Source organism: Melanerpes formicivorus, unplaced genomic scaffold, assembly GCF_026170545.1.
Source record: "Melanerpes formicivorus ecotype bairdi unplaced genomic scaffold, bMelFor1.0.p_v2 SCAF_36, whole genome shotgun sequence".
NCBI classification, from domain to species: domain Eukaryota; kingdom Metazoa; phylum Chordata; class Aves; order Piciformes; family Picidae; genus Melanerpes; species Melanerpes formicivorus.
In genome coordinates, this window is record NW_027142388.1 from 1,513,632 (window position 1) to 1,527,865 (window position 14,234).

Below are 14,234 nucleotides of genomic sequence, written 5' to 3' on the forward strand. Positions count from 1 at the left end.
GCTACGTGGGTTTTCTTTTTCTTTTAGAATCTAAAGGCTAGAAGCACAAAGGAATCTAAAGATCAGACGACGAAAAATTCCTTGGAAAGTGAGTGATCCATGCAGGGGAGACTGTGGTTTGTTAGGATTGTGTGGAGCTGTTGCCAAACCTCCACTCTCTTGTTTTGCCTTTTTTAATGCTGGAAGGTTGTGGACTCTTCTGGCTCTACCTGGGAAGTCAGTTCCCTTTTGCTAAGGAGCAGAGCTTGTGCATACTAAGCTGCACATATGCATGGGGAAGCCCCCTGTCCAGCTTAAAACCTCATCACCCCAACCAAAGTACTGCTGTGCTTGAGAGAACATCTGCTACCTGCAATCCCAGTAGTTATTGTTATATGGTAGCATCTAGAGAGCCCGGTTCCAATTTCCATAACCAAAGTTCCATGGTGCTTGTCTCTAGGCACATCAGTAGAAGACAACCTGTGTCATAAGAAGCTTCCATGTTCACTGATCTAAAAACCCAATCCCCTTCTTGTTTCGGCCTGATATCAGTATTTGGAAGCACTCTATGTGTTATGCTGAGCTCTAGAAGAGAGGGATGCACTGCCAACCTTGCAGGGTCCTCCTTGAAAACTTTAAACAAGCAAGGCCTGAGTCTGAGCTGTGGGAGCAGGCAGTTTGGCAGGGCATGTTTGGAAGCATGCCATGCTGTGTGCCATTGTTCTGTTCCACCTTGTGTGCTCCTTGTCCCTTGGCTGGCAAGGTGTGCTCACAAGTGGGCATCTGCTTGCTGTGGAGCATGTTTGCTTTCTCTGTGTGTGTCCATGTGTGTGCTGCTGGCTGTGCAGCACATGAGCTTTAGAGAAGGAGATTTGCCAGGAGTTCCTTGGTTGCCAAAGCTGTGCCTACACACTCAGTTGCAAGGGACAGGTTGCTCTGCAGGGGCTGTATTTAGCTGCCTCTTCTTTATCTTCCTGCTGCTCTTTCTCCACAGCTCTGCTGTACAAGCCGGTGGATCGAGTGACTCGCAGCACTCTTGTCCTGCATGTAAGTATCTGAAGGGTACTTTGCAAATTTTAGGCTGCTATCCTGTTTTCTTCACCCTTCAAATCATCCATGGAGCTGCAAGATTGCAAAAATAAACCTGGTATGCTGCATAGGAGCCTCTTAACTTTACACTAAGGGGAGGGAATCCATAGGGAGGACCCTGCCTCCTCTTCAGTGGTGTTGCCAAGAAGTGCAGAGATCTCTTCCTGTGGAGATACAGCCTTGCTCTAATCTGTACAAAGAAGCTGGAGTGCCTTGTCCTACAGCTCTAGTTAGGAGCTCTTAGACCCTTCTGCTTTCCAGTGATGCTCATGGTTCTGTTCTTTGTGTTCCTGATGTCAGGATTTGCTCAAGCACACTCCAGTGAGCCACCCTGATCACCCACTCCTGCAGGATGCTCTGCGGATCTCTCAGAACTTCCTCTCCAGCATCAATGAAGAGATCACTCCTCGCCGGCAGTCCATGACTGTGAAGAAGGGGGAGGTCAGGCTTCCTGTTCTCCTTATTTTCTCTCTTTCTAAATGCTGGTTGTGCCCTTTTCTGCAGAGCAGACTAGGAATTTGTGCTATTAATTCCTTTGTTGCTAAGAAACAGTTTATGCAGTGTCCTTGCTCTCAAAAGGATGTGGAACAGCTCCCTCTGATTTCTGCTCAGAAAACAGTTTGGAAGCCCAGAGAAAAAGTGTGCTCAGAGTGTTGTCCTTAACAGTGTTGAATCATTTGTCACACACAATTTCTATGCTGTGCACTAAATGGATTTGTATTTTACCCGCACACTGAAACCAAACAGGAAGCCTGGGAGGAGAAAAAGCTGAGGCAAGATCAGAATTCATAAAAGATTAGGAGCAGTTGTTTTCCAGAACCTTCACCCTTGCCTTAAAACTCACATTTTGCATCCTCAGTTCTAAAGAAGAATGATGTAAATGGGACTAGGAAGCAAAACAAATGGAATGGTTTGGGGAAGTGAAAGGAAGTGCTTGACTCCTATGGGTGTAATAGAACTCTTCTCAGCTCTGCTAGGAGCTGGACTAAACCCAGAAAGATTCAAGATGGTCCAGTTCCTGTATCTGCATATAAGGAGGGCATGGAGCTACTCGGGGATGAAGTCCTGCATGCCTCAGTGGGCTCGATTTATCTGCCTCCTAGTTTCATTAGAAAGCAATTCCTTCCTTCCTGATGAGGAAAAGCCAGGACTGACAGAAGTATTAAGAGGGAGAAGGATGTAGGAGATTGGAGAAAAAAGAGGTGCAGCTCAGACAGTGTAAGTATAAGAGCAATTGTGGCAGCATGCCAGAGATACTGACTGATCAAAAATGTCCCAAATTACCCTGTACAAAAACCTCTCTTGCAAAGCCCAGGAGACTGTTAAGATACCAGGAACCTTCCTGAGGTGTTCCCAAATTCTGCCAGCTAAATGTGCTTGCTTTTAGCTGGTAAACTGATTTGCAGCTGACAAAGATTTGCTGGAAGCTGCAGTACTGGGAATTTGATGCACTTTGTCCTGCAAGTCTTGCTCATTGTCTCATTTTGTCAACTGAGGAAGTCTGCAGCTGAGAAAAGGAGGGGCTGAGCAACTGGAGGCTGAGGAAGAGGCTCAGCCATCAGTCAGCAGGGCCTCAGTGATAGTAGCTGGCCTTGTTATGGGGGATGCTGATTGAGGTGCTGCAGAAATCATAGGCTAGGATGCCCCTGCACAGGGGAGGGAGCATTTGGTGTTCTCTGGCTGTCTGTCAGCATCTCAATGAGGGATTCAGGCTTTGAAAAGTGTCATGCAGAATCCTAATGAGGTGCCAGAGCCCAGGCAGAGGGGCAGGCTCAGGGGGATAATCCTGATGATCTCTTTTTGGAGTGGTGTATTTGTCAGATCTCAGAAAGCAGGAAAGGGAGGCTTGTCAGGGTTGGGCTCTCACTGATCCTCCAGTGACTCTGTGTATGATGTGGGGAGGGAAAGAAGAGGGCTCACCCAAGGAAAAGGCTGTGTGTGCTGAAGGGCACTGAACCCTTTGTGCTCCCCCTCATTGCACACAGCTCGCACTGAGCCCAGGGAAGAGAAGGACTTGCTTCTAATGCTTCACAGAGTTTGCATTCCCCTCTGGAACTCTGGTGGTGAATAATTTTGTTAGCCATTTGACACCAAGATCTCACTTCTTTCAAAGTGGTGATGCTGCAGTTGCCACCACTCTGTCTGGAGAATAGGTATCGTCACTCTGCATAGTAATCCAGAGACACAAGGCTGCTCCCAGCTACGCTGTGTGGGTTAGCAATGGCTGCTCAGCTTGGGGTCGTAGCTGGGTTTTGTTTATGCCTGTAAATCTTTCCTTTTCTGCTTATCCTTTCCTCCCACTCATCTTGCTTGTGCTTCCCCTAGGGTGACAGGACAGTGTGGAGTTTGCCTCTCCTAATTGACTGCTCCCAATGCATAATGCATTTTTTATTGTAATGAATCACCAGCTTGCTTTGATGGCTTTTTTTTTCATTATTTGCCTTCCTCCCATTGAAATTTCCTTGGTGGAAAGGAAGGAGGGAAAACAGCCCTTTCCCCTCATGGACTGCTTAGGTGCTGATCTCAGTTATCTTTTTTTCCAAGTCCTTGCCTTTTATGTGGAATATTCTTTCCCTTTGAGTGTGTTGTAGGGAGGAGTCAAATCTCCTCTGCCAGCCTCTTGCTCCAGCTCCTTTTTTCCAGGATTGCTTTGAACTGGGGAAAGCAGCCGGTTGTTAATCTCCCTAGTGACAGGCTGCTGAGCAGAGAAGTACAGGTCAGGAGAGAGTGCAGGCTCTTCAGCACAGCCTTCCTCCCTTCTGCAGGGGGAGATTCTCTGCTCTGGGAGTGTCCCCTCAGTCTGACCTGCCTGCTGTCCCCTTGTACCGTTGCAGGTGTCCTTCCTACGCACCAGCCCCCTGGTTCTGCATGGCTCAGTGGGCTTTTTTGGGGTTGGTTTTTTTTAGCTCTAGCCTTATGCATTTAAATGAAAGTTTTCTGTGATGTGTGGATCTGGTTTAATTTGATTATTTTTTTTGTAGTGCAAGGGGTTGGGAACAAAGAGAGTAAAATCATTCACCAGAGGGACAGGCTTTAGCCAGGAAGGTGTCACTGGTGGGTTAAACCTGCACACACATGGTTTGGTGCTTGCTGCCTACCAGGCTGGCTATAGTATTCTTTGCTGAGGGCTGCCATATGAAGGAGCCAGGAGATACCAACCCCAGCTAGACAACTCTGCTCAGGATGTTGTTTTGGGATGTTTCAGACCAGCCTGAGTGGTGGCCATTTCTGCTTTGGCCCTGGCCATTGGATCCCATCCTTTCTGAAGTGTTAATGTCCTGTGATGAACCCAACATGGCATGGAGGGGTGGAGCTGCCTTAAAGCCATTTTGATCTTTGGGTCACTCCACTGGCTGTTAAGTGTCTGGCCTCACCAGCACCAGTTCAGACAGGAGGGGCTGACAGGCAGTTCCTTGGGATCAAGCCCACTGGATCAGATGGTGGATCAGATTACGCTACTGTGCGTCTTTCCCTCACCCTGGAGAGAGGAGGCTGCTTGGCAAGCAACTCTACTGTGCTCCTGAATGGGATTTTAAATTGCAGTCAAGGGACTCAGTGTCATTGCCTTAGGCCCCTGTTTAACTTGGTGGAGACCAAGTGTGATGAGGAAGGAGCAGGACAAAGGACACTTGCAAAGGAGCAGAAATGCAGACTAAAGCCTTTGAAAAGCTGGGAACTAAGCCTAGGCTCAGGCAACCATGCACAGCTCGAGGCCTGGTGCCTATTGCTACTGGAGGCCTTGGGCAGATGTTGGCAACAGAGCAATTAAAAATGGTCATGGATGCTTCACTCTGTCTTGCAGCTGGAGTCAGAGAGCTGCTGGTGATGGAAGCTTTGGAAAGAAGTAGGCTGTTGAGATGCTGAGGGAGCAGCCAGCTGAGCTCCCTAGGCAGAGCAGCCCCTTTCTGCAGTGCTGCTCTCCCAGCACGCACACAAGGAATCGTTTTCTTCCCACGCTCTGCAGAAAGCCAAACCACCTCTTCCTCACTGACATGTGCCAATACCCATCTCCTGCCTCTACCCTCCTCCTGCCTCACACATGTGCCAGGCCTTCCTGGGGCTGTCACCCACACATGCTGCAGGCCTCTGCTGTCACCACATTGGCCGAGCTCTTCCCTCAGCACACAAGTGACGAGATGGCCTTTTGTGCAGCTGTGCTTCTGGGTGGGTGCATTTTCAAATCCCACTCTTTGGAATGTGTCTCAGACAAGCTGGTCTTCTGCCACACTTCCTGGAGTGAAGCAGTACTTGACAGCAGCAGGATTGATCATATGCAATCAGCACAAAAACACTGTGGGATGAATAGATGAGCATGCAGGTAGTCGTGAGATTGGAAACAGAGGAGGGGGAGACGCTCACTGACTGAGGTAAGAGGAGGAGGAAAGCAGGATGCAATCAAAAGAGGATATCCAAGTACTGAAGAATGCACAGGGAGAGCTCTTTTGTCCAGAGCACTGAGGTGGGTGGAAGAAGCAGGTGAAACCAGGGCCTAGAAAGAAGACTTGTGACAGTACCAGTACAAGAGCTTTACAAGAGCCAGCCCAGGCCCTGTTCGAGGGATTAGAGGTGATCCTGATTCATTCTGTGGTGATACATTATGAACAGATGCTCCTGGAACGTCTTCTGTAGCTGAGCTCTTGTGCTGGGCAACTGACAGTCTTGGGACTGTCTGTGGTCACTGTTCTGCTGCTCTGATCCCATAGATGTGTTTTCTTGGATGTTTGTTTGCTGTATTTTAGGAAAACTGCAGTACCTTTGGTAACCTTAGCAGGCAGAGTAGCTTTGACACAGGATAAAGAGGTGGTTTCTCACACATAGGCTGTTGTATGCCATGCACAGTAGGATCACCCAGCCAAAAGACCTCTTGTTTAACAGGAGGCCACCAAAGGAATAGCTGTTGCTGGCCCTGGCCAGGAGGAGTTGACCCAAGTGAGCTTTGGTTCCCAAATTGCTGGAGAAGGCCTGTGGAGCTGCAATGGCACAAGCACCTGACTAGCAGGAGTCCTGTCTGAGGAGGCTGCTGGCTCCCCCAGGGTGGGGTAGGTGGGTTGACTCATGTCAGGAGGTCTGGGAAGGTGCCCTGTGCTCCCTCACTGCGGGGGTTGGCAGGGATCGGGTAAGCCAGTTGGGAAATCCTTTTATTGTCTCCCTCTGACCTGCTGAACCCTCCCAGCAAGATGAATCATTGGCAGCAAAGGATGTGACCCTTTGCTGGAAGCGCTCCTGCTCTGCTCCCTGGTGCTGGGCAGCCTGGGGCATGCCCGTTGTGCCCAGCCCCAGCAGCAGCTCTGCTTACTGAGAGAAGCTGGTAGTTAGGTCTAATACCAGCTCCACACTGCTGTGAGGAGAGACTTCCTGACTTGATCCACAAATGTGTTCTCCTGTCCTCTCCTCTTTATCTACCTGATTGCATTTGTGGCAGTTTACCCCTGCTGCTTGCTTCAGGGAGGCCTCCCCTCCCCTTGAGGGTGCACTTGTCTTCAAAATGCTTTGGTCTAGATGATGGCCTTGTGGCACTGCCAGAACCAGGAGGCTGATCTAGAGCTGGGAAGTTGTTCCTCATGATCCTCCAGCAGCTCTCTTGTTCCCTCCATTGCCAGTGAAGAAGCATGTTGCTGAGCGTGTTGGCCTGCCTCTGCCGCATCTTCCCTGGCCGAGATGATGACTTTCTGCCTGAACTAGCCTGGGGTCGTTTTTCAGCTGTGAACTCCCAGCAGTGTGCTGGGGTCTTGGCTCAGCTCAACACTGCTGGTGCCTGGCAGAATGGGTCAGAAAGCCAGCTCAGGACCATGCCATGTCTCTGCATCATGCTGGGTAGCAAAGATGACTGAGCTGTAAAGAACATCCTTACACCTCCAAGCAGTGAGCAGAGGTTGAGCTGGCAACAGGCAGCTCTCCTCATTGCCCTGGAGGAGCTGAGCTGTATTTGCAGCATAATTAATATGCATCAGATTTAGAAACCTAAGAGGAGGGCTTTAGCTTGCTCACAAAACACCCTTCCCTGCTTTGTTATTGTTCCCAAATGAAACTCTTTACAGCTATGGAGAGTGTTTTTGCTGCTGACAACACACCTCCTGTCCTTCAGTTCTTTCTTTTTCCAGCTGTTTCTGGTCCCCTGCCTGGGCTGTGTGGCCAGGCAGGAGCAGGAGGCACACAAATGCACATCATTAGCAGAGGTGTTGCTGCAGGCAGGCGTCCTCTCCAAAACCACTGAGGAGAAGCCAGGAGGATCATGCCCACCTAAAAATAAACATTAACGTATGCAGAGGCCTTTCTGAGCCTGAATCACTGCTGGATACCAGATCTCCACAGGCTCCTGCCCAGGGATGGTGCAACAGCCTGCTGGGGGAGTAGCCTTGCTTCCCACCACTAGGAGAACGGCGCAGCTTTTGCTGCTGCTGCTCACAGGTTTCTTAGGCCTTTGTGCAAGCTGGGCTGCTGACACTGCTCTCTGTGCTCTAGCAGCTATAGCTGTGGTGCTTGTGCAGCTGCAGGCAGGAGAATGCAGCCTCCCAGTCTGTATCCACAAGGTTAGGGTGCCAGAGTGTGGAAACAAGGATTATGTCTGCAGGGGCATTTCTCTGCCTTGTGATCCTTACCATGGTGCTACTGGGCTTAGGACTGATATGGTTTGTTTTCATTCTGGAGAGCCAAGATGGGAAGAGTGGCAGGAGAGGCAGGGTGGGGGTTTGCACTCCCACACTCTTTGCAGTAAATGTCTTGAGGACTCGTTAAGTCACGCAGCAAACGAAACCCATGGGGTATAACCTGAGAAAGTCAAGCCCTGGTTCTGCTTTGGGTGCCCTGGTCATGCTCAGGTTGGCTGCTATGCTGCTGCAGAGCCCATCCAAGCACTCTCTGGGAAGTGGATGTTTTCCTGTCTGGCTTTCTCAGCCTGGGGATCAGAGATGGAGAGGTTGGCGTGAGGGGCACTGGCATGTCTGGAACATGGGCTGGGAGCAGGCTGGCAGTGAGCAGCAGTGGGAGGTGTTGGTGAACACTGGGTAGAGTTAGCAGAGATCTGCCAGCCCCAGACACCCTGCTATATAAGCATGGGTAGTATGTGTTGGGTCACTCTTTGGTGTCACAGGAGCATCCTCTTAGCTGGAATAGCAGGGAAACAGCACAAGTCAGGAAAAAGCCCCTTAGCAAACTTGTGTGGAGAAGCTGCTGGCTCCTGCTTGCACTGCCTCTGAAGCCAGGCAGTGCTGACAGTTGTACACATTGCTGGGAAGAAAACTTTCTCAAAGCTGAATGCCCCTGGCTTTGAACATCAGTGGGAGCTATCTGTTCCAGGTGTGCACCCAGAGTCCTGCTGGTCCTGACATTAGAGCAGAAGGCTGAGCACAGAGCAAGGCTTGAAACTCATGGCTTGGTCACTGGTAACAGCACAGAGCCACCTGCTCAGTGCCACTGCTCCAGCATTTTCGTCTTTTAGCTCCAAAGCCCTCATAAGGAAATGAGGAAAGCAATGCTTTTGCCCACCAACCTCGGACTCCTGTTTAGGGGGTTGTAAAGCTCCACAGGACTAGAAAACAGAAATAAATGCAACAGGGTTGGGGTTGTGCAGCTTCTTTCCTTTTTCTAGGTTTGGGACATGCTTGTATGATACAGAAAAGGAACTGAGGTGGGCATGGGTTGGGGGCATATTCAGGTGGCCCTGTTTAAACAGGCTGGTAAGAGGTTGCTGGGATGTCTGCACGTTTGTTCAGGAATTATCCCTTAACAGCATTTGCAATAAGCAGTAGCGGTGACATTGAGTTGTTAATGTTGACAGTTGCTGTTGTGAATGGGAGTGGGGGGTGTCTGTGGGGGTGTTTGCTCTTCTTGCAGCTGGGTGGGAGGCTGCTGCACAAGCTGGTCTGTGCTGCCCTCTGCTGGTGAGTGCGGGGTGAGACGCTGCCAGCCAGTCGGGCCCCGGCGTGCTCGGAAGCTGTGCGGTGACTCGCAGTAAATTACATTTGGGCTCAGGAACGAGTGATGGAGAGAAGCCTGAAGTCTGACCCCGAAGTAGATCATAAAGGAGACACATGGCTATTGCTGTCCCTGGAGAGAGAGAGCACAGCTTACAGTAGAGGACGTTTAATAACCTCCTTCCTTTTTTGTGCATGAGACCTTTTGTAGGAGACATGCCTAAGGAATGTGTTGCCCCAGCCCCAAATCTGGGGCTCATAATGCAGTAACTGAAACATTTTCTCTGTGCTTTTTCCCCAGCACCGGCAGCTACTGAAGGACAGTTTCATGGTGGAGCTGGTGGAGGGGGCTCGCAAGCTGCGCCATGTCTTTCTTTTCACTGATCTCTTCCTGTGTGCCAAGCTCAAGAAGCAGATTGGAGGGTGAGCTTTTCCTTCTGGCCTGTGTGCTTTGCAGCTCGTCTGTGGCAGCATCCTGGGTTTAGCCGGCAATTTCAGTTGAAAGTGGATATCCTAAACCTGAGTATCGTGGCTCAGTTGGTAGCACATCAGACCCTTAACGGGAAGGTCATGAGTTCAAGCCTGCAGTGGGCAGTAGTGTCCTCCCTACTCTAGTCATGAGGTCTGTGGTGACATGTTGGACTTGATGATCTTTGAGGTCTTTTCCAACCTTAGGAATACTGAATACTGAGTAACCATAACTCAGTCAGTCAGGGGATGACCAGTGGGGTAGCACTGTCTGTTATCTGAGACCTTGCCCAGGGCTTGATCTCTCAGGAGAGGTTAATTCCTCCTACCCCTGCCCTGAGCCTTTCTAGAAAAGCAGGATGTGCTGTAGCTGCTGATGTCCTGGACAACTGCCACCCAAGTTTCTACTTCCTCATTCTTCTACTGGGTGCCATTATTCGCTTTTTTGTTGTTACTGAGGTTGTTCACAGTGGCTTTGCAGCTACAGTCAGTGAACAGTTTTGCAGAACATTGGAGAAGGTACAATGAGCAGACTGTGTATGAACCACAGGTGCAGTTACACAGACAGCTCTGCTGGCTTTTTTCACAAACAAGGTGGAAACCTTTACCAACCAACCTGCCTCAAACAGGGCTGCTCTTTGTTTGGTAAAAGTTCTGCTCCAGGAGACCCTTCTCATCTTCTTGCCCTTCTCAGACAACAGCTAGTCCCTGCCTGGTTTGAAGCACATGCTTGTGAACAAAGAACCTTCAAAAGAGTGAGACATTCCCAAGAGTGAATGTTTTTGATAGTAGTGGTGAAGAGGGAAGAAATCCCACAAAACTTTTAAAAAATGAGCAGCTTATCCTGGAGAAATCCCTGGAGTTAGGAGCTGTGGTTTCTCTCTTCAGGGATGTTTATGCATGTTAGCTTATCTGCACCACTTGACTCTCCTATCTATGACAGGAGAGATCCAGGTCAGAGGCTTGGCATGGCTATGGGAGGGCATGAGGGACTCCAGGGGGTTGGAGAAGATCCTTGTGGTTTCTTAGGCTGAAGAACTAGAGAATAAAGCAAGTCACTTCCTGTGTGCTGTCCTGGCTATTGGAAGCTAGAAGCTTTCTAGGTTTTCTTGCTGTTAAGCAGCCCTTTACCAGAGTTTTTCCACATGGCAGTTGCAGTGAGGTTGTGCCCCTTTCTGTATTTTATGTGTTATAGTGTGGAAGGACTTGTGGGAAGGAGGAGTAAGTGTTGCCAAACACCAGTAAGAGATTTGGACCTTGTGTCTTTCAGGAAAAGCCAGCAGTATGACTGTAAATGGTACATCCCACTCACTGACCTTAGCTTCCAAATGGTGGATGAGTCTGAAGCAGTGCCCAATATCCCACTGGTACCTGATGAGGAACTGGATGCCATGAAAATCAAGATATCCCAGATCAAGAGTGACATCCAGCGTGAAAAGGTAAAGGAGGCTGAGCCACTCTGTGCCAAGTACAGACTCAGTGTCTCTGCTGAGGGCGAGGTGTTGAGAGAAGCAGCATTCAGAGGTGCACAGCGTGGGAAGTCATGCTCAAACAGACTGTTCAGCAGAGGCTGTGCTGCAGCTCTGGGATCCAGGGCTACTTACCTGTTCTGCAGCCCAGTGCTGCTCATCATAGTGCATGGCCTGGATGGGGGTGTCCTTTAAGGGGCAGAATCAAGACCCCAGTTGTACCCAGTAGCTCCTCTACTTGCATGGCACCACCAGTGCTGTACCTGAGCATCCATGTGGAGGGTGGGATTCTTGTGCTGTGTGATGTGCCAGCTTCTGGCTGTTCAGGTATGGTCCTGCAAGTGGTTTTGGTCAGAGGATGTGTACTGCTGAATTTGTACAGGCTCAGTTATGCTCTGGAAACTTTTCCTGACCACCAGTGTCAAAGCACCAGCAAATACCTGAAGGATTCCAATTGTGCTGAGTGGACAGTCTGACATAGACATGGTATCTCTGGCCCAGGCTTCCCTATGCTGGCCCAGGCCTCTTTGAGCTGTTAGACTCCAAGAGGTTGGAAGCTTGCTGGGGTGTAGACCAGAATGTGAATAACCCTGCTTGTACCCTGAGAAGGCTTGTCCCTGTGCTTCCAAGTAACGTGCTTCTGCCTCTCAGTTCTGATTGGTTTTCAGAGAGGGCCTCCTGGAAAATGTGAGCTGTTAGGAGGAACACCGTGTGGAAGCTTCTGACTCATAAGGAGCAGGTGTCTGAGATGCAGGCTCTGGTGCATCTCTCTCTGGCTGGGAGAGAGCTAAACCCTTGGGTTTAATTGACTTCTTTTGAAAGTGGATTGGTGGGTGGTGAGTGGGATGCAATTCTGGCAAGAGAGTTCAGGGTAGCTTCTATTGAAGTTCCTTACAGCTTCCTTAGTTAAGGATGTTTGTGAAGCACCTGGCAGTGCTGTAGCTACCCAATGGGATGCTGCTGCAGCCTCTGGAGCACAAAGTACAGGGTATAGCTGGGACAGTGCCCTGCACTTCTGCACCTTCATCTGGGGCAGCTGCAACTGGGAAACAGAGCCAAGTCTGGGTGTAGAGATACTGCAGGTAAAAGTCTTCCTGAGCAGCAGGGAGCCCTGTGGATTCTGCTGGGCCATTTGCCACTCACAGGGGGAAGGAAATGTGAATCTTGAAAATGCCTGTCTGTAAATGGAGGCAGAAGTTGGAAGATGACCCATGGCCTCTGACTCGCTCTCTCTCCCACCCTTCAGAGGGCCAATAAAGGCAGCAAGGTGATCGAGAGGTTGAAAAAGAAGCTCTCCGAGCAGGAGTCCCTCCTCCTGCTGATGTCTCCCAGCATGGCCTTCAGGGTACACAATCGCAATGGCAAGGTGAGTGGCTCTCTGGTCTCCTGCATGGTACAACACAGAGGTCAGGGGAAGGTGTTTGTATCTGGCTGTTGTACAAGGTCTTCATGCCCTCTACTATCTGTCCTGAAAGCACTTTCCAGCACAGCAGACACTTGCCCCTTGCTACGCCAAAGGTTATGATGACATCTAAGACTGTGAGTAATTTTTTCAGTGCTAGTGTGGCATGCAAATAAGGTTAGAAATGAATCCCCTGCCTCTGCACTTGCCCTGGCAGAGCAATAGGAACAGCTCTGTTCACCTGAGCTGCTGCAGCAGCTACCTTCTGGACTTCCCTTCAAGATCAAGGCTTGGGGCTCTTTGGGCAGCCTCCTGAGGACTGTAGGCCACACTTGGCACCAGGGATGCTGGATGGTTGTGAACAATTTCCTGTGGTGCTGTGGGATGCTCAGTGTGCCAGAGGGTACCCCCTGCTCTGGCAGCGCTGTAACCTGTCACTGTGACCTTTCCATCCTGTTGCTGCTCAGTGAAAATCCTCAGGCTGGTCACTATTCTCAACCTGGCATCAGTGTCTGGGTCCATACTGGAGGCTTTTGGGTTTCCTGGGGCAGTTGTTGTGAGGAATAGCACAGAGCTGCTGTGGCTTCTCCTGCTGTCAGGGCTGCAGCTGCTGTTAGCAGAGCAGAGCTTTGTGTTGGTACCACTAACACAGTGCTGAGAAGGCATGGTGCCAGAGCCCTGCCAGTGACTGCCAGAGCTGAGGTGCACGACAACTGGCAGCAGCACCAGGACAGTTCATACAGCAGCTCCCACTGGAGGAAGGCAGGAGGCAGGGAGGCCTGCTCTCAGTCCTGGGGCAGACTAATGCCCACCCTGTTTCCTTCTCTTTTCCTGGGCAGAGTTACACGTTCCTCATTTCATCCGACTATGAAAGGGCAGAGTGGAGAGAGAACATCCGGGAGCAGCAGAAGAAATGTGAGTGTCCCTCAGCTGGCACTGGGGCAAATACTGTCACCTTAGTAGAGAGCAGGAGTCCAGCAGATGGGATCTGGGGCCCAGTTCCTTGAAAAATGAGAGATGTGCACTGAAATCCACAGCTCAACAGGGGTGTCTTCTGTTCCTGCACCCTGAGTCTATCTGAGGGACTTCTGCATGCAGCAGCATGCAGAGAATGCATAGGGAGAGAACTCAGTGTGTGCTCTAGAGATGGGAGCTCTCTGCATTTCCAGGTAGAGGGAACAGCTGCACTCCTTTGCAAGAAAATAAGAGCTCCCAACTCGTTTTCTGTGAACCATCCTGAGATTTCTGACTCCCCCAAATTGTAACTAAATGTGCTGGGCTGCAGCAGCAATGCAGACCTGAGCACCATGGCCCAGGGAGCATCTCTCCTATGTATGCCCAGAAGGAGGGAGCATGCATCCAGCCTCTGCTTTGAGTTTTAATTCCTCCCTCTTTGAATCTCTTTGGTAGGCTTTAAAAGCTTCTCCCTCACATCAGTGGAGCTCCAGATGCTGACAAACTCCTGTGTGAAGCTTCAGACAGTCCACAATATTCCCCTCACTATCAATAAGGAAGGTGAGGCCTTGGTTTATGCTTTCACATAGTACAGCTGCTGTGAACAAAAACCTCTGCCTGCTTCTAGAATTGCTCTTACTGTTACTTTTCGCTGCAGCCTTCAAGCTGGTGCTGAGTTACAAACTGAGAGTTCTGTAAAACTAAAGCTGAGACTGTGAGTACCCAGCTTGGGTAGTTTGGTTAAACAGCAGACAACAAGAGAGCAGCAGGAACAAGAGCAATCTGCCATGCCAGTGTTCCTTGCTGCAGCAGTACAAAGTCCAAATGATACAGCTGCATCTAAACAAGTAAAACATTCCTGGACACCTCCAGTGTGTATTCATTGGCTCTTGACAGGCAGCTGTTATGCCAGGGATTGGAGTGCCTGTGGGGTCCTGGCCTGGGACAGCTTTGAGCTAT

The 14,234-nt window shown here is 50.1% G+C and overlaps 1 protein-coding gene across 2 annotated transcripts in view; it reads left to right on the forward strand.

Moving 5' to 3' along the window:
- BCR (BCR activator of RhoGEF and GTPase) overlaps positions 1–14,234 on the forward strand; it is a 100,543-nt gene that overhangs the window by 67,088 nt on the left and 19,221 nt on the right. For both annotated transcript variants that reach the window (XM_068157238.1, XM_068157239.1), the window contains 8 exons: positions 28–88; positions 974–1,026; positions 1,369–1,509; positions 9,283–9,404; positions 10,720–10,888; positions 12,165–12,284; positions 13,160–13,235; positions 13,731–13,835. In XM_068157238.1, the coding sequence (XP_068013339.1) occupies positions 28–88; positions 974–1,026; positions 1,369–1,509; positions 9,283–9,404; positions 10,720–10,888; positions 12,165–12,284; positions 13,160–13,235; positions 13,731–13,835 (847 nt within the window). The remainder of the gene's footprint in view (positions 1–27; positions 89–973; positions 1,027–1,368; positions 1,510–9,282; positions 9,405–10,719; positions 10,889–12,164; positions 12,285–13,159; positions 13,236–13,730; positions 13,836–14,234) is intronic.